Consider the following 24,862-nt stretch of genomic DNA (forward strand, 5'->3'; position numbering starts at 1 on the left):
TAAACTTCCTGTAACTTACCTATGACACAGTTCAGCGGTTAAAGGAGCAACACAAGCAAAAACACATTTCCTCAATTTAAGGAATTTCTTTTAAATCATGAGACTTTTCTTTTTCTTACATATTTTACCAATTTCATAGAACTGCACCACATACAAGACTGAATAAAAGAACAACAACAGGAAAGACGTTTTACTGTTTCATTTAATGATTCACAATAATTCATCTTTACATATATTAAGATTAGAGCATATTTATATATTTATATATAATGTGGACATTTCAAAAGTCAGAAAGTCGACCAGGCTGTTAGCAAAACAGCAACTGCCATGTGAACACTGATCTGTTCACCAAACATAGATGCACTGATTGTAAAAGTCCTTGTTCTGTGCAGATGTGTAGACTCTTAGAAACATTTCCTCATAATGTAGTTATTTACTGTATATATATATATATATGCACCATTAGATACTTCAAAAAGTCTGTAGAGGAGCTACAGGGAACCGGAGTCTGTAAACAAAATTCACAAAAACTATTCACACAGAGTTTTTCTGTGTGAAAATAAACTTCAAAAGTAACTGTAGGGGAACTACAGAGGCCGGAGTCTGGGTTAAACATCGTAAACGTACACACTGACACACACACACACAAACACACACACACACACATGCACAGACACACAGACACACGCACACGCACACGCACACACACACACATTCATGCTTTTGCAGCGACAACAGTTAAATAACACACTTGGAAAATGTCAAACGTCTGAAACAGCCAAGTTGTCGACACAGAGCTCGACAGGAACAAAAACACATCAGTAAACCAGGATGTATTTCTAGACTCTGTGGGTTTAGTGCTTGTGATTCGTACAATACGATTTGCTCGCCCGATCCTGAAGAGCAGATTGAGAAGAACTCCCTCTGAAAAGTAAGAGTCAAACCCACGAGCCCATTCCACAGTCTGTGGTTTGGTGTGGGAGGTTCGTCCACAGAGTAAAAATATCCTCCAGCAGCTCAGCTCCACATCTTCCACGAAGGTCTGCTCCTTTTCACGTTATTGTCGTTAGTCCACGACAACAACACAGAACTCTGTGACTTCGACGAATCCTCTCGAGAAAAGTGCTGTCAACTTTCTTCTTGCCCGAAAAACCCAGACAGAAAAAAAAACTCCCACCAGCTGAATAAAATGCCCAAAGTCGGTAAACAAACGAGTAAAAACAGAAAAGTGTAAATAAAGTCTTCACAGCCTGTGAATGAAAAATCATTTCAAGTTGCTGTCGGAGGAAAGTGTTGATTAAAAGATTAAAAAAAAACTAAATGTTCACAATCAGATTATTTGTCAGAGACGGGAGAGGAAGTATCGTCCGTTGCTTCTCTTCACTTTGACCCAAACTAAAGTGCAGACGTATGCGATGTCTTTGATCAGAGGCCGAACAAATCACCTACAGAGGGTCGATTGCACAGATGCTGCACGGAAACGTGTTCATGTCGGAACTGGTTGAGCAGGTTCATCGTGAGATGCAGCTCCTCGGTCAAAGTATGTCTCTCTGCAAACAAACCAACCACACCTCAAACTCAAGTCACACATGGAGAAACTTAAAGGAAACCACCTCCACCCGCAGGTTCAGGCTCCGCAGGTGGAGACTGAACAATAACCGAGTTCATCAAGATTTTCTTTTTACATCAGCCCCAGTTTCCTCAACGCCTCCTTGCGCGATTCGTCCGAAGTTCCCCGTCCAGCAAACTGCACGGTGATTCCCTGGGGACGGAACAAGGAGCTGGGTCTTCGCTTGTGATCGGGGATGGCGGCTGCTGCTTTCTGCTGAGCGGCAGGGCCGTGGTAGGACTGCGGGGGGGGCCTCGGGGCCGGGGCCGGCGCTGGATGTTTGAAACTCCTTGCTGGGGGTTCTGAGGGGCGATTTGACCCCGAGGAAGGGTTGATGGTTCGGCTCTTTCCTCCGTAGCTGTTGGGCTCAATGGGCAGCAGCTCTAATCTGGGAGGCAATGATTGACTCTTGTTGATGTGGGAGCTGAGGATGTCGGGAAGGTTGTTCCTGGTCGCGGCCGTATGAGCAGGGCTCATGACTTTGGTCTTTCCTCCGTAGGTGTTGAACTCGCTGGGGTTAGCCAGTGCAGGTGGGTGGCTTTTGGGATCAGGGATAGGTGGAGAGGATACAGGTTCACCTTTGGAAACAGAAGGGTTGACCACGATGGATTTCCCTCCATAGCTGTTGGAGGTGACCTCAGGTGGGGGGGGGAGAGATGCTTTATTTTCTAAAGGAGATGGAGAGAAACTGCGACGTGTGACCGCCGGAGGGGAGGGGCTCGGCTGGGAATGTCTTTCTTCCAGGCTCGTGATGGAAGGCGTTCGCAGAATCTCCGTTCTTCTGTCAGTGTAACTGCGGCTCTGAGGTGGTGTTGTAGCGTTGGCGGTGGTTCCTGGTGTTGAGGAAACACTGGCACCTGGGCGAGTGTCCAGTGGGGCGCTGTTAGGAAGCTCCGACGTGCCCCCAGACATGGCCCGGTTCCTGTTGAGGCCCAGCTTGGACAGAGCCTCCATCCTGGATATGCCTGGTGTAGGATCCCTGAAGGAAATGCTGCGGGTCGGAGTGTTTCGAGCCTGCTGCTCCGCGGCCGGCTCAGGATCTTCCTGTAGCAAAGGATTTGACGTTCCCGTGAGGTTTGCAAGCATCTGGGCCCGTCTCTCATGAATGTTCACGTTAGCCAGAGACTGGTTCTGGTGCTCCTTGTTGCCGAGGATCACGCTGATGTTAGCTGGGAACCGGGACGGCCTAGCAGAGGTAGGAGGACCCTGTTTCCCTGGTTGATCTGAGTTGGGACTCGGTGGATGGTCGGAGTCAGAGCTGCGATGGCGAAGGAGGTTGGAGTTTCCACGCGCCTGGTTCCCTGCCATCTGCTGCGCGATAAGGACAGGAGTGGGGATACAGCCCGGAGGGTGGTAGGAGGAGTCTGTCGACCCATAGCTGCCACTCGGTAGGGGGGGGTTGTACTCTGAAGGCAAACTCTCCATCTGATCGCGCCAGGGCTTTATCTCGAAGTGGCTTTCAGTGTGTGCCACAATACTCTGGAAATCTGGGAGGAACAAAAGGTAAAGTGAGAATCTTCAGCTTCAACTGTAACTTTGACTCTTTCTGTGATTTTTAATAACCTGCGTGTAGTTGATATCGAACTGAAAACCTACTGAATCAAATATACAATATGTTGTGTATTGGGGTTGTTGTGTTTTGGTTCCTAACAGCAGTACGCTACCTGGACTGGTGGGGTTGAAGACCGGCTCTCTCGTCCGCACCAGGTCTGGTCCCGGGCGGACGAGGTCTATAATGTCCTGGTTGGGACTGAGCGGTCCGGTCATGACTGAAGGAACAGTGACCCCCGGGTAAGGATTTGAGCGGCCCCTTGGCGTGGGCTTCCGGTAATCTTCTGTGAGGCTCTCCTCCAAGGAGACGATGGTGTCGTCGAAGAACTGGATGCACTCCTGCACCTCCTGGCTCAGAGCGGTATCTTCCTGTCAGGGACACAGAGCGAGGAGCGATCATGAGCTATGAGATATGTTCACGTCTTCACCTTACTCTTCATCACCTGACAAACCGTCCACCGTGACTTTCTCATGCAGTCGTCATGTGAACACAGATCTGTTTGTTCCTTCATCTCAATCCTCCAAACTCCTTTCCCACACTATATTTACCCCCCTGTGCTCCACAGTTACCTGTCCTGCTTTACACTGCTGCCACTGACTAACAACACAATGAGTCGTATCCAGTAACAACACAACGTCACTGCTGACTATCTTCACTTCGTGCTCTTGTTTTCCTTGCAGCCCTGATCCAGTTCACATATACCAGACCACGTGAACCCAGGTGACCTCGTGTAACAACGTGTACTGCACGTAACAATCAGATGGAACAGAACCGTGAAGATTTCATTGTTGATTTATGTTCAGTAGAAATCTGTTCTAATATTTAGTTGATCTTTTCAAAATAAAAGATCAGTCCGAGGGCAGAACCAGCATCTTCTGAAGGTTTTGTTTTCACCGCTGTTCGTTTGTTCGCTGAGAAGCAAGATAACGAAGAAAGTACTGAACTGATTCTCATGAAACCTGTGACAACGATGCTTCATGGGTCAAGAAAGAACTTTTTAGGATTCGATCAGGGAAGTTTTCATCACTTCAACATTGTGAGAGGCTGTTTTATGACATTTTCCAGAATAATTTATGAATATTGGTTTAAGACATCAGGCACATTTAGGGAACTGAAGTCTGTGAGTGTGAGATCAGGATGAACATTAAATCTGGATCTGTTCTAGGACTCAGAACAGGGGCTGGATGAGTCTGTGTCATTAAAGTGTAAATAATTAAACTGCTCAGTTCATCAGTAACTGAACTCAAATGATCTTCTATCGTTACCTTGTTGTTAAATTAAGATTTAAAACTAATAACTGAACGACTGTTAATGGAACTCAACATATTTCATTTGTTCATTAACATCACTGGTCTCAACCTCAGCAGATATTTGAACTTTACCTTCTTCTATTTTTAAACGTGACGTCTTTCAAATGAACAACCGAGTGTGAAACGGTGTTTTGATCCCGGCTCATGTTTGTAGTGACGCAGCCACCAGAGCCAGGGAAGCTGCTTATTAAAGCGTTTTCAAGGTGACGACCTTCAGCTCGTGGTTGTTGCTCCGAGTCTTGTTTTGCTTTACGGACACAAAGACACCTGCAGCAACACCCAACTGAAACCAACACCAGAGGAACACCTGCTGTGCCGGTTTCTGCCGGAGTGGACGGTGCTTGTCGTCACCGAGCAGCTCAGGAGCTAGAAAACTGCAGCTGGACCGGTTCAGCCGTGTTGTGTGTTGCTTGTGAATTGTCGTGCTCGAGGCGGTCGGAGGTATTAAGTTGTCGAGCAGGTGTAATAATGAACGTTGTCAGGATGTGACGGCTGGTGCGTTGTGTAAACACCACACTGAGCCGGTTTGAATCATCATCAGTGTGTCTATGGAAACATCAGATCATCCTGGGAGCCGTGTCCCGGTGACGCTGCAGGCTAACATCATCATATCTACTCTTTTGTTCTAGTTGATAAATATCTATGAGACACATTTAGGAGAGTGAGTATTTTTCAGATACTCACACCAGGTCTGGAGTTTCTTCCAGCTCTGCCATTGACCTCGTAGTGGAACTGGGGGTTTGCCTGCTGAGGGACGTTCATGGTGCGAGGGTCAGAGGTCAGCTCATGGAGGGTCCGCTGTTCGTGGGCGACAGTGGAACAAAACCCGAATCACATCTGGTCTCGCTCTGAAGAATCATCGAATCCGTGAGTCTGGAAAATGAACCGGAGGAAAGAGGAGAAGAGGTGGAGAAGAGGTCATTCAAGGTCAAACTGTAAGAGGAAGGAATATGTGACTTTCTAATGAGCAGAAGTTAATGGAACTGAAGGAAAAAAACTAAAGGGTTATTATTAAAATGAGGAAAGAAGAAAAAACAAGGTTACGATTATTAAAAAGTTCGATTCGTTTTATGGATTTTTATCTATTCTTTGTTTTTTTACAGGAAGTTTTATTGAGGAAAACATCTCAGCTGCTTCACAACTCAAACATTTGAAACATGCTGATGACCCGGAGCTCTGCTTTCATCTTCCTTCGATCCAGTGTTTCTTTATGTAAAATCTAATCGTGATGTCAAAAGTACCATATTTCTCTCAGAAAGTCAGTGGAATATAAAGTTTAGTGTAAATGTAGTAAAAGTTAACGATGCAGCCTCTCGTCACAGAGTCGCACCTGAAGGACGAGTTACTCTGGAACAGGTCGAGCTGTGAAACCAGCTCCTCGAGCTCAGAGCGTCGAGAACTGTCTCAACATTCCTCTTCGATTCTCAACCCAGTGTTTCTTACAGATCTGTACGGATTTATTTGGTTTGTACTTAAGAACAAACCACTTATTTCTACTTTTATATTTTTGCAATAATCCATAAAATAAAACGTATAGCAGAACAGACAGAATGATATTTATTGTAGATGTTTGACACCCATTTAAATATGTTGAATATATGTAGTGTATTTATTAATATGCAATATTCATTACATACTATTATATACTTACACAATACAATACTGTATATTTGCAGTGTACTTAAGAAAACACCTAATATTTCTACTTTGTATGAATTTCAAAAACTATTGCTGTACATATTTAGCAAAAATTGCAATGTATGTATATTTTCAATATATATCTTTGTCAATGAAAGTTCACCCTGTGACATAAACATGTCAGAGCTGTAAGAAAGATCTTTAGACAGTTTGTAGAAGCATCTGCAGGATTATAGCAGAAGAATAATTTCATATTTTCATTCGGGACTCACCGACAGCTCCTCTCATCCGTCGCCTGAGCAGAGACACGTCATCAGTCTGTTGCTCCAGGTAAAAGAAGTTAATCTGTGACTCGCTTGTAAAAAGTTAAGTCCTGTGGTTTTCCTCCTCTCGCGCTGAACTCTGGTGCGTAAAGACACCGACAGCACGTTATGAACCAGCTTTAACCCAGAGACAGACTCCACCCCCCCGTGCGTGTGCGTGCGTGTGCGTGCGTGTGTGAGAGAGAGAGGTTTCGTTTAAGTGTGTAAACAAGTGTTCATATGTTGGGAGGTGATCATAGTGACAGTGGAAAGTTTTCTCTCTCTCCCTCCCCCCTCAGTTCTTCCCAGGAAACTTCTCTGGAGATTATGTAGAAATGCATTAGAATTTATTACCTGTTAAATAAAAGTGTTTCCCATTCGAGAGCAGACACAGTTTTTGTGACAGCCCATAAACCTTATTACTGTGAAATGTTATATTTATATTGTAGTTCCACTCCTTGAGAAAGTACTTTATAAAGGAGGGAAGAGGGGAGAACGACTCTATATGAATTTATTACACATGTATGATCTGGATCAAGGTGAGAAATTATTTTTGTTTTGTTTGCTAATTGCTTTGAAAATAATAATCTGGGGATCTTGAGTCACAAATGGACAAAAGAACAAACCCGTGAGATAAACCGATAAATAAATCTATACATTTTACAAACAAGAACCTCAGAGAATGTTCTGAAATCATAATAAATCTATAACTTAATACTTTATTATGAGTTTTTAAAAAAGAATTAAAGGACTTCACACACACTGATTTGTTTGTAATGGGCGCCCCCTGCTGGCTGCAGCCTGGTAGCTTATTCCCTCTTTGACATGAGTAAAGAAACGTGTTTATTCCCAGAGTTTTAATAAATGAGTCAAATCTAGACACTGGACTGTTTTTAATATTTTAACCTCATTTTATCACTATTATTCAGTGCTTTTATTCTGTTGTTTTTTAATGTATTTATTTATTTAGCACCAAATCATACAGACAGACTGAGGCCAGAATTATAATGTTTTATTATTTCATCACATGTTTTTCTTACTGGATTTTGTTTCCATATATTTTTCTACCACTGTTGAGTATTATTTATTTTTCTTAATTATTTTATCATCATGTATGAAATGTGCAACATGAATACAGTTTATTATTATTATTATAGCTGTTGTTTAGATGAAAATACACACATACCACCAGGTTTTGTATTGTGTACTTTAAGAAACTGCAAATAGTAGTTTACTTATAATTCTTATTAATACACAATACATCATTTTTATTCCAGGTTTCTGGTTACATTTTTCTCTGTGCAGTAACACCCAAAGAGGTGAAGCTCTGGTTTCCGGATGGTCCGTGAACGCAGCTCCGTCAGTCGGACCTGCGTCACCAGCTCCGCTCCGTCTTCTTGTTTGTTGTTTATTTATTTATTTGTTTGTGTTTATTTATCGGTTCCGGTTCCGCTGCTGCTGCTCGGAGCTCCGGTGAGTGCACATCTACCGACCCGGTACCGTCGGTGCTGCTGCTCTTCTTCCTCAGAGCAGTCAATGCAACTTGCTAATGATGCTAGCTAGCTTAGCCGCGTTCAAATGCACCGTGTTGTGTGTCCATTATCGGACACCGAACCATCTGTTTCCGTCGCTCCCTGGTCCGGCCTGCAGCTGCACGCTCAGCCCGCCGGTGCTGGATCACACCTCGGGTAATCGCAGCCACATTTACCCGGGATCCACCTCCTGTTTTCGGTCATATTCATGATCGTGGCTCGCTGCGGCCGGGCTCCGTGAGCTGGCCGATAATGGAATCAGGGCTGTCGTCGCTAACCTCGGGTCGCGACTCGCTGATAAATATCTATCTCGTTTATTGTGAAGAAAATAATAATAATAATACTTGTTGTTTGTTTGTTTTGTTTATATTTGTTTGTTTGTTTACTCCTGTGAACGTCACGTGACTGCCGCAGCTAGCACAGATGCTAAAGTGTCCTCTGAATGAAGCGGGTGATGTTGCTAAGCTAACGTTAGCCCCGACATCTAAACGCCCGGCAGCCGGACACCCGAAGCGGAGCCGCGGCCGAGAGACGCCGCGGACATGCGTCTGTCATGCGGCTGCTGTCACTCAACACCCCGCGTGTCTCTTCACCGCCGGAGCCTCCTCACGCCCCCTAATGCCCGGGAGCTGTTAGCATCTGTAGCTGCACACATGCTAGCCGCAGCTAACCCCCAGCTAGCTGTCAGCTGCCACCTGAAAACAGGTGCAACAACCAGAGATACTGCGTTTCATTAGAAACCTGAAGCCCCCGAGCTGTACTCGAGTGTTTCAGATACATTACTGAGTACTAATACTGCGTTACATGTCCGAGGAAATACTGCAGGGGGGGGTGGGGGTAAACCTGAAACATCAAAGCAGAAGGTCAAAGGAGAATCTCATCTCATCCTGATCAGGAAAATAATCATAGTGGAGAAAATCCTGAGTTCCATCGTATTTAACATTAGCTCCATGTCAACAAACCATAACAGTGAAATATATTGTTAATTATTAATGCATGAGCAATAATTATTGATGATATTTGATAGTAAACACACTTTAACTGCAGTGACAGTTTCCCTAATGACACGTTTTCACTTTTAAATGCAGGACTTTCAACTTGTAATCTGTGTTTTTTTTGTCCCTGTATGAAGTTAAATCACATGATCACAGTGACAGAACTCAGGTTTGTCTCCAGACGACGATGTAAACAGCTCCAGCAGCTGTGAGTTCACTGAGCCGTTAGAGTCGACGTCATGTGTCGTCAGTAGAAACTCACTTAGGGTTTTGTTGCATGTGCTGCAGTTTTTGGTGCAAAGCTCAGTCTCAGGTTTCACCACAATAAACTTTCAGTGTGTTTTTAAAAAGCTCCGAAGTCATCGTCATCTTCCAAAAGACAAAAGACGATGAGGATTAAAAACAAAAGTAATGGAAAACAAAGTACAGTTTATTAGATCTGCTCCTCACCACGTAAACACTGTGATCACTGATCACTGTAACCAATAATTACCTGAGGGCTCTTAATAATTATTTCAATTATCTGTTATTGTTTAAGACAATAACAGATAAATGAAAAACGCATGTGGAAGTTTCCAAAAGCCAGAGAGACGTCTTTAGATGTGACGGTTTGTCTAAAATAGGTTTGTAATATCAGCTGGTTTTCAGTTTTTCTTTCTTCCACCACAAAAGAGGCATAGATGATCAAAGTAGTGATTATTTCAGTGGTTTCTATTTCACAGAAGTTCAGAGCGATGAATCAGATCAGGATGTCACGGTCGTGTGTTGGATCCTCAGGGAAAACCGTCGGCTTCCATTTATTAGTCACGATTCTTAAATCATGAGTCGGGTTGTCTGTAATGTGCAGTTTATTGCTGATAAATGTAAATTATTGCTCTCAGTCTTGTTTATCTGCATTTTAGAAAAGATCCATGATGATCAAAGTGGAAACAACTGATTCAATATGTGAGTTTTATCATTTATGTGATTGTTTCTCTCTGACTTTAGTTGATTCCACGTTGTTCAGTTTAATATCCGTTCATCTCGTTGTTTGAGTCGCTGTCGGACGATGTCGGGCGGCGTGTGACGGCTGTGAACACGCAGGGTTAGGTTTTACCAGAAGGAACTGGATCCATACCCAGCATCCCCCAGCGTGTCGGGTTACCACGGGCTCTCGGGGACTGGTCTCCATGGAGACGGTCAGAGGGGTTGGTTGGTTTGAGGCGGGTGGGGTTTCACCTGGGTTTGACTGACCGGTGCGATGCAGTGGGACGATGTGCACGTGCAGAGGTTTGGGACAACCTGTTCAGTGACTGCATGCTAACAGCTTTTACTACATTAGCAAATTGAATTAAGTTCGACAAATGCATTTTTTAAGCAATTTGCTGTCTCAGATTGTCCTTGAATGCACCAGTTCAGCTGCTTCTTCACAACAACAACAAACCTTCAAGCTAAACCACAGGACGAGAGTCAATTAGTTAATCAATTAGTGGACGGACACAAAGTCAACAAACATTTTGGAAATCAATTAATATCGTCAGCAAAAAAATGTTGGTTCCAGCTTCTCACTGAGGAAGATTTGATGGATTTTTCCTTGTTTTGTGTGAAACTGAATATCGTGTTGTGTTAAAGTTGTTAACTGTTTTCATTATCATGACATTTTTAAATTAGTGTTTAGTCCATAAAATATTGAAAAATGTATTTTCCAGTTCCTCAGTCAGATATAGTCCAGTGATATTTTCATTTTATTGGTTGAAAAGTTTCTAAATGCGCGTGAAGAAGTTTTGTGACACTTATTAACAGAAGGAGGTCAAACTGTGACGTAATGATACTGATATTAAAAACAGTCACAGACCTCGTTCCTCCTGTAAATAATGATGACGTAAAGTTTCGGACTCAAACAAGCTTCATTTGTCTTCACCAGCAAGTTGCTGTGTGTTTACTCGGTGCAGGACACTCCCACTTTACACACACACACAGACACACACAGACACACACACCTAGTAACGCAGTGTGCTGACAGGTTGGACCTGTGTGATGTTCATCATCCTGTTCAGCTGACGTAGACAAAACAAAAGGAATGTGAACTCAGACGGACGGAAGCAGAGAATCGCACACGGATTATTTTAAGAACAGATGATGATGATGATGATGATGACGATGATGAGGACTAACTCTGGTATGAAAACAGACCTGATGCTTTGTTCTCTGAGGAGCTGTCCGTCCTGTTTGACCCAGAAACTAAAGTCCGGTTTATAAACGGATCATAAAGCGTCCGGAGGTGGTAAAAGAGGAGGCAGGTGTTGAGTCTCCATTCTTACACGAGCACAGATTTTATTGTCAAGATCAAGTTAACTTTTATTGTCTTTTGTCCTCGTACGAAGTTTACAGCCAAGAAAAAAGTCCAGAGTTCAGCGCAGGTCTGAGAACAGCTGACGTGAGCTAACGGCTAATAGAGAAAGTCACTGGGTCGTTGTTGTTTACAGCGTCGATGGAGCTGAGTGTGTTTCTTTGTCTAGTTCAGTTGAAATGAAACCTGCTGTGTTTTCATGCTTTGTTCAGTTCAAGTGTGGTTGTGTGTAATGTTGTGTTAGTGCAGTTCTCCACAGAGAAACTTCATCTGTGGTCTGAAACCAAACGGATCAGCCACAGGATTTAATTTTATTTATGTGGGACTGAGAACATTAATCAATCTTGACGGTTACATCATTACAGTGCGAGGTCGAGCTCAACAGACTAAACGTGACAAATATAATTTTATTACTATTATATGAACATTACAACATGCATGTAAACCCCAAATTTTAAATATAAACATGTAAATGGTCAGTGGGCAGTCATCTTGAAATGGTCTTTTAAAATCCATCCCTGTGAGACGATAATAAAACTTCTCTTTCTCTTTCTTTCAGGTTAAGAACGAGGTTTGAATTGTTTTGCTGAGTCTCTGGTAAATCGTCCTGGTTTTCACTTGGCGTTCGTCTGATGAACGTCTGACTGAAGCAAAGCCTCCAGCCGCTCCGTCTGCAGCTGCACCATGGTACATTAACCACACACACACACACACACACACACACACACACACACACACACACACACACACACACACACACTCACACTCACAGAATCGATGGTTTTGTTCTGAACGTGTCTGTCTCTTGTGTGTGTGTCTGCAGAGTGTATGATGACTGAGAGCAGCTGCTATGGCCTGCAGCAGCCGTCAGAGCAATGCAGAAACTCTGGAGGGGTTCCACGAGGTGAACTTGGCCTCGCCCACCACACCTGATCTTCAGGTAGGTCAGAGGTCAACGTCTTCCCTTTGCAGCATTTGTCTCAGATCTGTCAGGGACGTAAAGAAAGACAGACGACGAGACTCCACGTCCGAAGAACAGAACGAACTAAAATGACAGAAACCATCAGTGTACTTTGCCTTTTCGGTCCATGTCCCATCGGCTAACATGGAGGAGGAGGGGCTCATGTCTCTGAATTGAATTCCCTGTCACACACTTGAAGTTGTACCAGAAGTTTGGTTTGTTTGTCTCCCTGGTAACCGTCACTGACGACGTTGTTCCTCCGTCCTTCAGAACCAAGCGGAGCAGCAGCGCCCCCCTGCTCGGCACAGCGCCCCGCCCACCTCCCTGTACCGCACCCACTCTCTAGGAGCGGCCCCTCCTGGCCGCCCCGCCTCCCTGCGAGCTGACCAGCTCCCCACGCAGCCGGTTTACTCCACGCCACGGCACAGCCACAATGGAAGGTGAGAAAAACAAGGTTTAGAGTTAAAGAGAAAATATCTTTTCATGTGTAAACACAGCGGCCAATCGGCTGTGATCCATAACTGACCACTGTTGTTTCCATGGTGACGATGCACAGTGTGCCAGGCCTGGACCCGGAGTCCGCCGAGGGCAACTTCCTGTCCGGAGAGGAAGGGGAGGAGTGCAACGCGCTGAGCGACAGCCTGTCACGGCTGAGAAGTCCGTCAGTGATGGAGGTCAGAGAGAAAGGATACGAGAGGCTGAAGGAGGAGCTCGCCAAGGCCCAGAGGGTAAACACACACACACACACACACACACACACACACACACACACACACACACCAAACACACACACACAACACACACACACACACACACACACACACACACACACACACACACTCTTTAACAGGAATTAACTTATTAAATGTGAGTGTGTGCGGTTGTTCTCTGTGTGTGTGTGTGTTGACATCATGGCATTTTTCATGTTTCATTTAAATATATTTGTTTAGAAGTTATTTTTGTTTATATTTATTTTGTTTCAAGGCTCTTTTCTTCATTTGTTTGTTTTGTCGTTGCCATGATATGATTTGACTTTCATGTGTTTATTTGGCCATTGTTTTTCTGTTGTTTTTGTGTGTGTGTGTCTGTGTGTGTGGAAGGAGCTGCTGTTGAAGGATGAGGAGTGTGAGAGGTTGATTAAAGTCAGAGACCAGCTCGGCCAGGAGCTGGAGGAGCTCACCGCCAGTCTCTTCCAGGTCGGTCCATCTCTCCTCCGTCTGTCCGTCTCCTCTGCTTCCTGCTTCCTGTTTCCCTTCCTCCTGAGGCAGCGGCCAGACAGACACTGGACGGGAAAAAAATTCAGTTCCAGAAATATAAAATGGAGACGTGACAGCTCCTGAAAAGTGTTGGGAAGCGAAACATCCACGTAAACGTTTCATCAGCGGTTTTTAGACACGAAAGCTGGAAACAGCAGCAGGTTGTCGGGTCCGAACTCGTTCACACCAACAGGAACATGTGGGGAACATCCAGGCGAGTAGAGCAGCAGGAGGCTCCTCTTCTTCATCCTGAGATATTTGTGTTCGTCCAGTTTCACGTGTTAGAAACCTCATCAACACGCTATTAGATTCATTAGGTGGAAAAAGGCGGCGAACATCTTTTTGTGTTTGACTTCGTGTCGCTGTGTGAATCTGTCCGGTCGAGCTTCAGAACTTGTTCCTCTTCTCATTCCTCCTCCTTGTTTTCCTCATAGAAGGTGTTGGGACTTTACCTGTGTGTGTTCATGTAGCTTGTGTCCATGCTGTTCCTTTAAATACGCACTGAGCTTGTCTAGATTGAAAAACAAATATATTGTGTGTTTTTATGCAGGAGGCTCACAAGATGGTCAGAGAAGCCAACGTGAAACAGGCGCATGCTGAAAAACAGCTGAAAGAAGCTCTGGGAAAGGTGACGACACTGAACACACACACACACACACACACACACACACACACACACACACACACACACACTGAGACTGCTCCTCGAGTCTGTGCTCGTGTTAAAATTAAAAGTCTCAGTAGTGAATTACTCCTTCTACACGTCTCTTTCTTCCTCCTCCTCAGATCGACGTGCTCCAGGCGGAGGTCCAGGCCCTGAAGACGTTGGTGCTCTCCTCCCCGACCTCCCCCGTGGGCGAACTCCCCTCTGGTGTGAAGATCGGCTTCAGGAAGGGTCACAGCAGGAACAAGAGCACCTCCTCTGCCATCCTGGGGACGCAGCCCGACCCGTCGGCCACGCAGCCCATCGTACGCGAGTGTAGAGAGGTAGGGGGGGGTCACACGGGGAACGTTAAATGTTACATCTCTGTAGAAACCCTGTGTGACTGTAATCCGTGTCGTTGCAGGTGGACATTCAGCTGTTCGGCGAGTTCAAGGTGTGGAGGGAGGAGCCGACGCTCGACCGCAGCTGCTGCTTCCTGGAGCGAGTTTACCGTGAGGACATCTTCCCGTGTCTGACCTTCAGCAAGAGCGAGGTACGACGAGAGGGTTTCACTGTCGGAGCAGCTGATTCACCGTGTGGCTTGGGCGAAGTGATGTTACCTGTCATGTCTGCTGCTGCCCTCCACTGTCATTTAATGTCCGTGTCCGTCCTCTCCTGTGTTTTAACATCCTCTTCATCCTCTTCGTCTTCTCCTCTTCCCTCAGCTGGGTTCGGCCATCTTAGAATCTGTGGAGCAGAACACGCTCAGTGTGGAGCCGGTCGGTTTCCAGCCGCTGCCTGTGGTCAAAGCCTCGGCGGTGGAGTGTGGAGGACCAAAGTGAGAACACACACACATACAGACACACACACACACACACACACACACACACACCCTATCACTCCTCTTCATCAAGCTTTCACTCCTTCATCATCATCTCTTCATCTTCCCTCGATTTCCTCCTCTAGTGGTCGCAGGGCCGAGCCTAAACGTAAGTCTTCACTCTCTCACTCACTCTCATCAGCATTTTGTTTTAACCTCTCTCGCCCCCCTGCTCTTCCAAACAAAACTTCCACCTCCTGGCAACTCGTCATAATCTTCCCTCCTCCCTCCCTCCCCCTCTGCTTCCTTCGGTCCAGGTTCCTCAGAAAGACCCTGATGAGACGTTTAGCCGTCTTCCCTCCCTCCTTCCTTCCTCTGCTCCCTCCCTCCCTCCCTCCCTGCCTCCTCCAGTCTTTATTAGTCGTGTACAGTTTGATTTTATTGGTGAAGGTAAATTTTCCTCCTGTTCACACAAATGGAAAAACTTTCTCAAAAAGAAACTTTCTGTGTCTCTGGTAGAAAATGTGCCCTGAGTGGTCAGACCAAAACCTGCAAGCACAGAATCAAGTTTGGAGACTCGTCCAACTATTACTACGTCTCTCCCTACTGTAGATACAGAGTGAGTACACACACACACACACACACACACACACACACACACACACACACACACACACACACACATTTATAGATACAATATGTGAAGTTTTCTGTGAACTGGGCGTTTGTACAGTGAAACTGATTCCATCACATGTCTGATGTTGGTTCAAGCTGCTGATTGTTGTGTTGTTGTGTTTGTCAGATCACAGCAGTTTGTAACTTCTTCACCTACATTCGCTACATCCACCAAGGCCTCGTCAAACAGCAGGACGGTGAGACACACACACACACACACACACACACACACACACACACACACACACACACACACACAGCTTGTTCCCTTGTTCCTTTATAACAAGTGTTGAGGTGTAGAACGGCGGAAAACTTTCTTCAACAGTTATTTTTAAGCACTTTTTTATACCATGATGTGACCATCATGTGACCGTCCTGTGACTGTCATGTGACGTCATGTGACCATGATGTGACCATGATGTGACCGTCATGTGACCTGGCTGTGTGTTGGTTTCCCAGCTGAGCAGATGTTCTGGGAGGTGATGCAGCTCCGCAGGGAAATGTCCTTGGCCAAGCTCGGCTACTACAAAGATCAGCTGTGATGGAAGCCCCGCCCTCCCTGAAGCCCCGCCCCCAACCACCACCTGATTCTGGCTTTCCCGCTCTCATCCGACCATTTCAGGAAACTTCCTCTTCCTCTTCCTCCTCCCCCTCCCTGTGTGAGTGTGAATAACTGTGGTTGTTTTCAAGCATCACAAAAAACATTCCTCATCTGGAGGTTTGATTCCAAAACGTCTCGTCTCCTTCATGTAAACCTGAAACACTCCGTTATACAAAGAAACTGATTCATGTCGACGTTTAAAAACCGTCACGAGCTTCAACATTTGCTTTTTTCTCACTCTGCTCAGAAATGAAATATTAAAATTCAGTCAGTTAATGAGAAACACGGCTGCAATAAATCTTTTTACATTCCTCAGTTAAAAGAACAGCGTCCGATTAACGAGAGCATAATCTGCACAATCTGATTCAAGTTGTAATTTTACAAGAAAATATAGAATTTTAAGAGATTAACATATATATATAAAACCTGCAATGTTCTCAAATATTTCTCCTATAACATAATTTCATTCAAACATTTTTAAAGATTCTCTGAAGATTTTTAAAAATGATCAGTTTAACAGAATAAAAAATCTGTTTAGAAAATTGACTTTTCTCAAAATTTCTGTCTTCACTTATTTGTCCTAAAAAACTTTGACTTAAGTTTCCAATCAATTATCAAATTTATACTTTTTCTCAAAATGACTTTTTTCCTTGTAAAATTACAACTTATTTGATTTTCATTCTTCATAAAACAACTTCATCTGTACAACTTCTTCACACCTGAGTTTTTCTAAGTGGCTCCGTTGTTCCTTTAAAGTTTCAAAGCTAAAACACTGAAAACACTAAAGACAAAATGACCAAGTTTTAAAAGACGACCAAACAATCATTATTTAATAAATTAAAGTCTGTATAAGCTTTATTTTAGTTTACGTGGGATTTTATTTTTTTTCCACAGTTGAAGGATGTACAGTTGCAAAGATAATCAGAAGATCACAACAAACATGAGTTTAAAAATATCAACATCACATTTTTATGATTTTCTTCAGTTTGATTCGTTGTTTCAGGATCGTTGGGTTAAAGGACAAAAACCAAACTGTTAAGACACATTGTGACGTCTCCAGACTCGGACCTTTGTGTTTAATGGATCGTGTAGATAGTACAACGTGTGTGTGTGTGTGTGTGTGCGTGTGTGTGTGTGTGTGTGTTAGTAAGTACGACTGTGAACTTTCTACATGTTGATTTGAACCTGACTCCACGGCTCCTCCTCCCAGTCAATGTCACTCTCCCAGTTTGGTTTAGTGCCTTTTCTCTCAGACACTCTGAAATAAAAACGGTGATACCTCTGGAAACCTGCAGGTGTCCGTGTCGTCTGTTCCCCCACACCAGGTCAAAGGTCGAGTGTAGAACAGTCGGGGGAGATTTGAATGGGTCACAGTTACACTTTATATTTAAGTATTTCACAGCCATGGAGGGATTGTGGAAGTATTTTAAATAAATAGATCGAGCGGCCGACAGCGTCCATATCGACATCGCCCTCCAGGAATGTTGTCGTCGTGACGGTTTGTGTCCGACGTCATGATCACTGCACCCACAGCCCCCACGCCATCCCGGGCAGGATGAGGGCGACGATCACGGAGGAGAAGAGGTTGACTGCGTTGTTGTCTAAGATCGGTTTCCCGCAAATCCGCCGGGTCGTGACCGACTCGTAACTCACGACCTTCCCGATGCTCGAGTCGAAGCCTGAAGACACGAAGAAGAAGAAACAGTCAGAAATGATTGTAAAGATTTACGAATTACTGTTCTTTGGCATTTTGGTGATTTTTTGGTGTCCTGACATATTAGTAAAGCATCAGAAACGTTGTGTATCTAAGTCAGTCGTTCAGTTTTCTTTCAGTTACCAGGTCTGAGGGTTTATTTCCTCCTTGTGTCTGAATGTCTGATCAGTGATTGAGTGTATTTCTATCACGTTGAGCTCTAATGGGCCCAGTGTTTTTCTTTGGATAAACCACTGGTGTTTCTTTGACAGTAAGGCGTCGAAACATGTGATAAAACGTCACAGTACAGTAGGACATCATATATTCTGCCATTTTCTAATATTAATTGTATAAACAACACATTTACAACATGTAAGTGGTCTCCACGTTGGTCCTACCCGAGTACTGCAGGTGAGCTCCCAGGAACGAGTCCAGCATGGAGCCCAACAGCCCGGCCACGCCTCCGTACACTATGATTGGCCACTGGGGGTCCGACAGGTGCAGGTTGCTGACCGTCAGCAGCTGTGTCACAAAGTAAGCCACGCCCACAGCGAGGCCACCGAGGAAGCTGGCGACGAGTCCGACGGGCGTGACTCCTCCGTTAGTTCCTGGAAGTTAACAGAGAAACAGGAAGGACTTTATTAACTGATGCATCAGAACAACGTGTATGAACAGTCCTCAGACTCATTCCTGCGTCTTCTTTAAGTGAATCCTTTCACACAGACAAGCTGGTGTGTGTGTGTGTGTGTGTGTGTGTGTGTGTGTGTGTGTGTGTGTGTGTGTGTGTGTGTGTGTGTGTGTGTGTGTGTGTGTGTGTGTGTGTGTGTGTGTGTGTGTGTGTGTGTTCTGTAGCTTCAGGTTTTAATCTGCTGTGTAATGTGCCAACGTGTGAACACAGACTGGTTCTCACTGTGAGCAGAGACCACCACCACCAGAGCTGAGCTGAGCCCGCGGAGCGAGCTGAACTCTGTCTGCCTCGCTCGCCATTACCTCGCTGCACCCAGTGTGACATCACCTTCACAGCTGGTTACCCACGGCAACAATAACCACAGTGTATAGTCAGTCTGTGGGCGACCATCGCTGGAGAGAGTCTGAATCCTCGGCCTCGGGACGATGTTACATGAATGATGATGATAACCACGACTGTGAGGCTGAAGCTGTGCACATCTCATAGTAACGTCCTAGTAAAGGAACTAGAGGAAGCAGAGTTCACTCACCTGCCGGGACTTCCTTCCAGGTGGTTATGAGTCTGGGCGGTGATTTGCTGAGGACGGGCCCCACCTCCGACGCCCAGGTGTCCCCGGTGCTGCACGCGAGCGCGCCCACGAGCGAGAGGCACATCCACGAGGCCGAGTACTGTTTCCCGAAGTCGATGGCGATCTCACCCGGACCGACCTGAAACACAAACGCCATTTTTAAAGAGTTACAGTCACAAACCAAGAGGAAATAAACACGACTTTATGTAAATCTAACAGAGACTATTTTACTATGAGATGCTTTGGAATCACCTCGATCATGTAGAGCAGAGCCAGCTCCGTGGGGACTCCTCCGTTACAGAAGACCTGAACCCAGTTCCTCGCGCCCCCTAACAAACACAAAACGTTAATTCATTGAAATGAACATTTTAAAAACAGCGCACGCCCTCGTGCTTCGTACCTTCTTTGTACTCTGCGTCTATTTTCTTCTTCTGTGCTCCTCCCCAGCGAGTCAGTTTGGAGGAGGTGATGAAAAACGCCAGCAGAGACGAGAAGAAGCTGTAGTTCGCCATCGTCAACACAAAACCCACCAGGAGAGCTGAGGAGACACGCGTCAGTTAGAGTCACACACGCACGGGCTCAAACACAGGTTGTGTGTTCATTGTGATGAAGGAACCTGTGCACAACAGCTGAGCTCGATGGGAACATGAACGCACAACAGCTCAATTCACGGTTTTCACTGTTTTCTCTCATCGAGCATCAAAAAGTCTCCGACCGCTGTGATGGCCGACATGACGTCGTCTTTTGAAACCAACGTCTTGAGGATTTGAATTAGTCTTTTGCTTTTAATTCAAATGATTTGCTTTCTTTATCTCAGATTCTGATTTCTGCCCAACACAATGGCATCTTTCAGCATTTTAACAAACCTTCTGTTCCCACACTTGTTTTGATGACTGCCCGATGCTGCGTGGACACGAGCATCAGATAAAGAGTTCAGTGAGAAACAGTCGACTTCAAACACGACTTCCAGGACGGAAACACAACAGTTACTTTATTGAGACTCACAAATTACTGCTTCTATTTTCTAAAACCTTAATGTTGCATGTTAACATTTGTCACAACTTTATAAAAGACTAAATGAAACAATTTATTCTTTGTGCGTCTGCCCTGGATTTCATGTGAGTTACTTTTTATTTGTCCTTAGTATTTAAAGATGGACGACATGAGACGACTGATCGTCCCAGAGACTGAGACGTGTCACGTGTGGACGACACAGAACCAATAAAAAGTCTGAGTTCCCCCTGAACAACGTTTCACTTCAGAGATTTGGATTTTCCCAGAATCATCGTGAGGGTGAAAGAGCACAAGTGGGATTAGTAAGTGATGAATTCCCAGAAGAGCCTGGAGGCCGATGACGGGTTTGTTTGAGACGAGGATCACAGGATCACAGCTGCTTGATTCAACTAAATCCCATTCAATATCATCTCTGCCCAGTAAACGGGACCTGAGGCCTGTTTTGTGGGGGGGGGGGGAGTTTTCCGTGAAACAAAACTGGGTCGGATCAAAACAACTAATTACCGACCAATCAGATCCCTGCAAAAATAACAGAGTCGTCATTCTAAAGCTATTTTCAGGACAGATTTCCCAGAGCTGGTGTTTCTAATGTGAAGCAGCAGCAGCAGGTTGTCGGGTCCGACTCGTTCACAACAACAGGAACCATGTGGGGAACGTCCCGGCGAGGGGCGGAGCCTGTAGAGCAGCAGGAGTAATAAATAATAAATAAATGTCATCACGCGTTCAGAAGAGTTGTCGCCTCATTAGTTTCATTTCAACGTGTTCATCGACTGTTTGTCTTCAGCCTGATTTTAAGAACAAGACGATTTCCAGTGTTTTTCTTCTATTGTTGAGTTGATATTTGACTTTATTGATCTGAATTGAGCTGCTGGTGTCAGCGTTTCCTCTCATGTGACATTAAAGACTTTTTTGTTTTTTGTAGTTAACAGCAAAGTGAGAATAAAACCAGTAGTTTTAAAAAAGACAAGCGTGAGCTGGACGACGAGAAGCTGCAGGGTCGAGAGATAATTCTCTACAAACAACTCCTGTCACGAGACGGGGACGTGATGCTCACTCACCTCCCAGCGCTCCTGAGTGATCCAGGCTGCGTCTCTTCAGCGCCCTCACCGTCACCACGAGGGGAACCAAGATGGAGAACAACCATCGCCACGGTGACACAGGCTGCAGTGTCCCTGTTGACACACGCAAACACACACGGTGGTTTTACACATTTTGTGAACGAGAGGATGAATTGACAGTGGCACAAAAACCTCTTTCTGTGGGAGACGCAAACATTCAAAGCTCTGTCGTTTGAATTATTGGAATTTCTGCCTCGCAGATTAACGCTGTCGGCGACCGGCTCACATCCGTGTCCGTCCAGACTCGGATGATATGTTGTAAAAGACTTGTTTTGCGCGAGTTGTGGCTCAAAACATGTTTTGTTCTCGTCAAACGAATCAGAACGTAACGTCTCAGACTGCGGCCGTCGCTCGTGGGCCAGCCGCGGAGCAATCAGCTTCCTGTGAGGGAGGAGCTACAGGCCGGTGGGACGACGGTGACAGCAGCATCAGTGTTAAAGTATAATTAAAAGACAAGAAAAGACACAGAAGGATTCATCGATGGACGAGGATTCAGCAGCGAAGACGGTTTCATCCAATCAGCTGCTGAAAACTTCTCTAAAGCTCGTGTCCTTTTCCAAACTGTTTCATACGAAGCCTTCAAACACGGTTAGAAGATACAAAAGAATCTGTTAAGCAGGAACATTAACGTCTTGGACTTTTTCAAACTTCATTGAGCTCTTCTGTTCTAACATGATTGTGTCGATAAAGTCTGAAGGGACCAGATGAGGGAACATGACTTTACAGAATAATTACAGAAGAACAGAATCGAAACACTTCTTTCTTTAGTTTGTCTGTATTAGAATCTTGTTTGTAAGTTTCTGTTTCCTTACACAAGATAAAAAATAAGTGCAGTCTGATATCTGACTGCTTGATCAACGTCTGGCTGAATGATGTATTGAGGTCACACACACAGAAAACACTGTCACCACATTCAGCAGTGAAAATCGTGTTGGTCGAGCTTCCAACAATCGTGCGTTCACTGTTGAGCGAAACGAAAACCGAGCGTGAAGAGGGAGGAATTTAGGGTCGAATTCAGAGAAGAGCACATGATTCACGTTTCTGTTTAGAGGACATCCTCCAGGAGAATCTGCCAAGAGGAGGAGAGCAGCTGCAGACATCTTTACACTCCTTGATATTAGGATAAAGCAGAAAAGGCCTGAGAGGGGGTTTCCCACACGGGCGGCTCACCATAGTAGGTGCTGATGGTGAGGGAGGTGAACCAGAAGAAGAGGGACAGAGCCAGAGTGGCGCACAGCACGATCATATCAGTCATCATCTTGATGTACTCCTTCATCAACACGTCGTTCTCAGAGGTCATGGTGGCGACAGCGGCGTGGAGCTGCGAGGGCGGAACAACAGGAGGATGTTACAATAAAGAGAAACTCTCATTTCTGTACTGTTAGTGTTACAGGTCATGAAAACATGTCAGTGCCACGGCGGCAGGAGGTGAAATCAGCCGGTAAACAGTCGATTCCGTCCCAGCGTCCCAACGTCCCAACGTCTCAACCAGTCCCAACAGCCCAACGTCTCAACGTCCCAAAGTCCCAACGTCTCAACGTCCCAACGTCCCAACGTCCCAACGTCTCAGCCAAAGTCCCAACATCTCAACGTCTCAACGTCCCAACTCAAAAACCAGCGTTAGAGAAACAAGAGGAGAGTTCTGACACATCTGCTCTTCGATGTATATAGCCCCCTCCTCCACGTTAACAGATGGGACACGGTGACGTTTCCCATCCGACATATTTTAGCTTCATTTTTGTACAAACAAGGTTTGACTGTTTCTGAGGCTGCTGACTGGGATTCACAAAGACACACACAGACACACACACACACACACACACACACACACACACACACACACACACACACACACACACACACACACACACACAAACAACATGTATCTGCTTGCGCCTCCTCCACCTTCAGTCAGGTGTCAGTTAACTTCAGTGTCGTATCACATATGTTATTTTATACATGTTGTATAGAAGAAAGAATTTAATCAGGAAAAACAGAATTAATAACATATTTAGATTTAAATTAGATATTTAGATTTTCCAAATGCAATAGATATAAATATAAAAATCAGGTTTTCGGTTTGGAGGTTTTCTGAGTTGAGCAGATTTGTCAGGAGCAGCTGAAATGTGCGGAATGTCCCTCGGGGCCACCGTACAGGTGACTGAGTGACAGGTGACTGAGTGACAGGTGACTGAGTGACAGGTGGATAAGGTTCGGAGTTAAAGTCAAATTAATTCAGTTTAATCAACATGGAGTCGAGTTGTTTTGATGTTAGTTACTCACCGGAAACCTCCATGACGAGTCCCTTTAACCCGCTAACTACAACCTGGACTAAGTTTAGCTCGGGTACACGTGAAGCGGACTAAAGGACCAGACTTCTCCCGGGTCGCTTCAGCTGCTGAGACTAAATTTAATTCGAGCAGAAGAAAAGATAAAAATCTGCTGAAGCTCCGCTGTCAACACCGGAGGGGGCGGGCCGGAAGTATTTAGTTAACGGACCGACTTCCGGTAAGAGAGCGCGCACTGCTCTTAAAGAGACAGTGTCGAGTTTTAATAACAGCGGAGGGAAGTAATCAAGTACTTTTACTCAGTTACTGTACCACGTGTACTTGATTCTATACTTACACAACTAACTTTATTCAACTCTTTAAAACTCTCCTTTCCTTCCCTTCTTCCTCTCCTCTCCTCTCCTTTCCTTTCTTTCCTTTCCTCTCCTCTCCTCTCTCTCCTCTCCTCTTCTCCTCCCATCCTCCTCTCCTTTCCTTCCTTCCTTCCTTCCTCTCCTCTCCTCTCCTCTCCTCTCCTCTCCTCTCCTCTCCTCTCCTCTCCCTCTCCTCTTCTCCTCCCATCCTCCTCTCCCTTCCTTCCTTCCTTCCTCTCCTCTCCCTCTCCTTCCCTTCTTCCTCTCCTTTCCTCTCCCCCTCTCCTTCCCTTCTTCCTCTCCTCTCCTCTCCTCTCCTCTTCTCCTCCCATCCTCCTCTCCTTTCCTCTCCTCCCTCCCTCTCCCCTCTCCTTCCCTTCTTCCTCTCCTCCCATCCTCCTCTCCTTCCCTTCTTCCTCTCCTCTCCTCTCTCTCCTCTCCTCTCCTCTCTCCTCCTTCCCTTCCTCTTCCTTCCTTCCTCTCCTCTCCTCTCCTCTCCTCTCCTCTTCTCCTCCCATCCTCCTCTCCTTTCCTTCTTCCTCTCCCCTCCTCTCCTTCCCTTCTTCCTTTCCTTTCCTTTCCTTTCCTTTCCTTTCCTCTCCTCTCCTCTCCCTCTCCTCTCCTCTCCTCTTCTCCTCCCATCCTCCTCTCCCTCTCCTCTCCTCTCCTCTCCCTCTCCTCTCCTCTCCTCTCCTCTCCTCCTCTCCCATCCTCTCCCCTCTCCTTCCCTTCCTCCTCCTCTCCTCCTCCTCTCCTCTCCTCTCCCTCTCCTTTCCTCTCCTCCCATCCTCTCCCTCTCTTCCCTTCCTCCTCTCCTCTCCTCTCCTCTCCTCTCCTCTCCCTCTCCTCTCCCTCTTCTCCTCCCATCCTCCTCTCCTTTCCTCTCCCTCTCCTTCCCTTTCCTTTCCTTTCTTTCT

The 24,862-nt window shown here is 45.5% G+C and overlaps 3 protein-coding genes across 5 annotated transcripts; 1 reads left to right on the top strand and 2 right to left on the bottom strand.

Annotated features, from left to right (window-relative positions):
- Window positions 1–184: 184 nt before the first annotated feature.
- Window positions 185–6,523, bottom strand: LOC118101962 (proline and serine-rich protein 2). Its single transcript, XM_035148084.2, has 4 exons — window positions 6,382–6,523; window positions 5,156–5,344; window positions 3,274–3,529; window positions 185–3,096 (listed from the first exon to the last, which is right to left on the bottom strand). Exons 2-4 carry the CDS (start codon window positions 5,231–5,233, stop codon window positions 1,682–1,684), a joined length of 1,749 nt encoding a protein of 582 aa, XP_035003975.2. The 5' UTR covers window positions 5,234–5,344; window positions 6,382–6,523; the 3' UTR covers window positions 185–1,681.
- Window positions 6,524–7,728: 1,205 nt separating this feature from the next.
- LOC118101530 (RAB3A interacting protein (rabin3)) lies at window positions 7,729–17,511 on the top strand. 3 transcript variants are annotated; one of them, XM_035147413.2, is made up of 13 exons: window positions 7,729–7,884; window positions 11,827–11,954; window positions 12,091–12,207; window positions 12,499–12,668; window positions 12,785–12,956; window positions 13,329–13,424; window positions 14,035–14,112; window positions 14,271–14,471; window positions 14,552–14,680; window positions 14,853–14,965; window positions 15,467–15,566; window positions 15,750–15,819; window positions 16,082–17,511. In XM_035147413.2, the coding sequence occupies exons 3-13, from the start codon at window positions 12,118–12,120 to the stop codon at window positions 16,162–16,164; spliced, it is 1,302 nt and encodes a 433-aa protein (XP_035003304.1). In that variant the 5' UTR covers window positions 7,729–7,884; window positions 11,827–11,954; window positions 12,091–12,117; the 3' UTR covers window positions 16,165–17,511. The 3 variants fall into 3 exon arrangements, with proteins under 3 accessions (XP_035003304.1, XP_047194532.1, XP_047194531.1); XM_047338575.1 differs by lacking the exon at window positions 7,729–7,884 and adding an exon at window positions 7,947–8,099; XM_047338576.1 differs by lacking the exon at window positions 13,329–13,424.
- tmem19 (transmembrane protein 19) lies at window positions 17,082–23,781 on the bottom strand. The gene is made up of 8 exons (XM_035147414.2): window positions 23,588–23,781; window positions 22,475–22,625; window positions 21,245–21,358; window positions 19,573–19,710; window positions 19,425–19,501; window positions 19,134–19,311; window positions 18,315–18,524; window positions 17,082–17,902 (listed from the first exon to the last, which is right to left on the bottom strand). Exons 2-8 carry the CDS (start codon window positions 22,602–22,604, stop codon window positions 17,742–17,744), a joined length of 1,008 nt encoding a protein of 335 aa, XP_035003305.1. The 5' UTR covers window positions 22,605–22,625; window positions 23,588–23,781; the 3' UTR covers window positions 17,082–17,741.
- Window positions 23,782–24,862: the final 1,081 nt, after the last annotated feature.

This window comes from Hippoglossus stenolepis, chromosome 22 (genome assembly GCF_022539355.2).
Source record: "Hippoglossus stenolepis isolate QCI-W04-F060 chromosome 22, HSTE1.2, whole genome shotgun sequence".
Lineage (NCBI taxonomy): Eukaryota > Metazoa > Chordata > Actinopteri > Pleuronectiformes > Pleuronectidae > Hippoglossus > Hippoglossus stenolepis.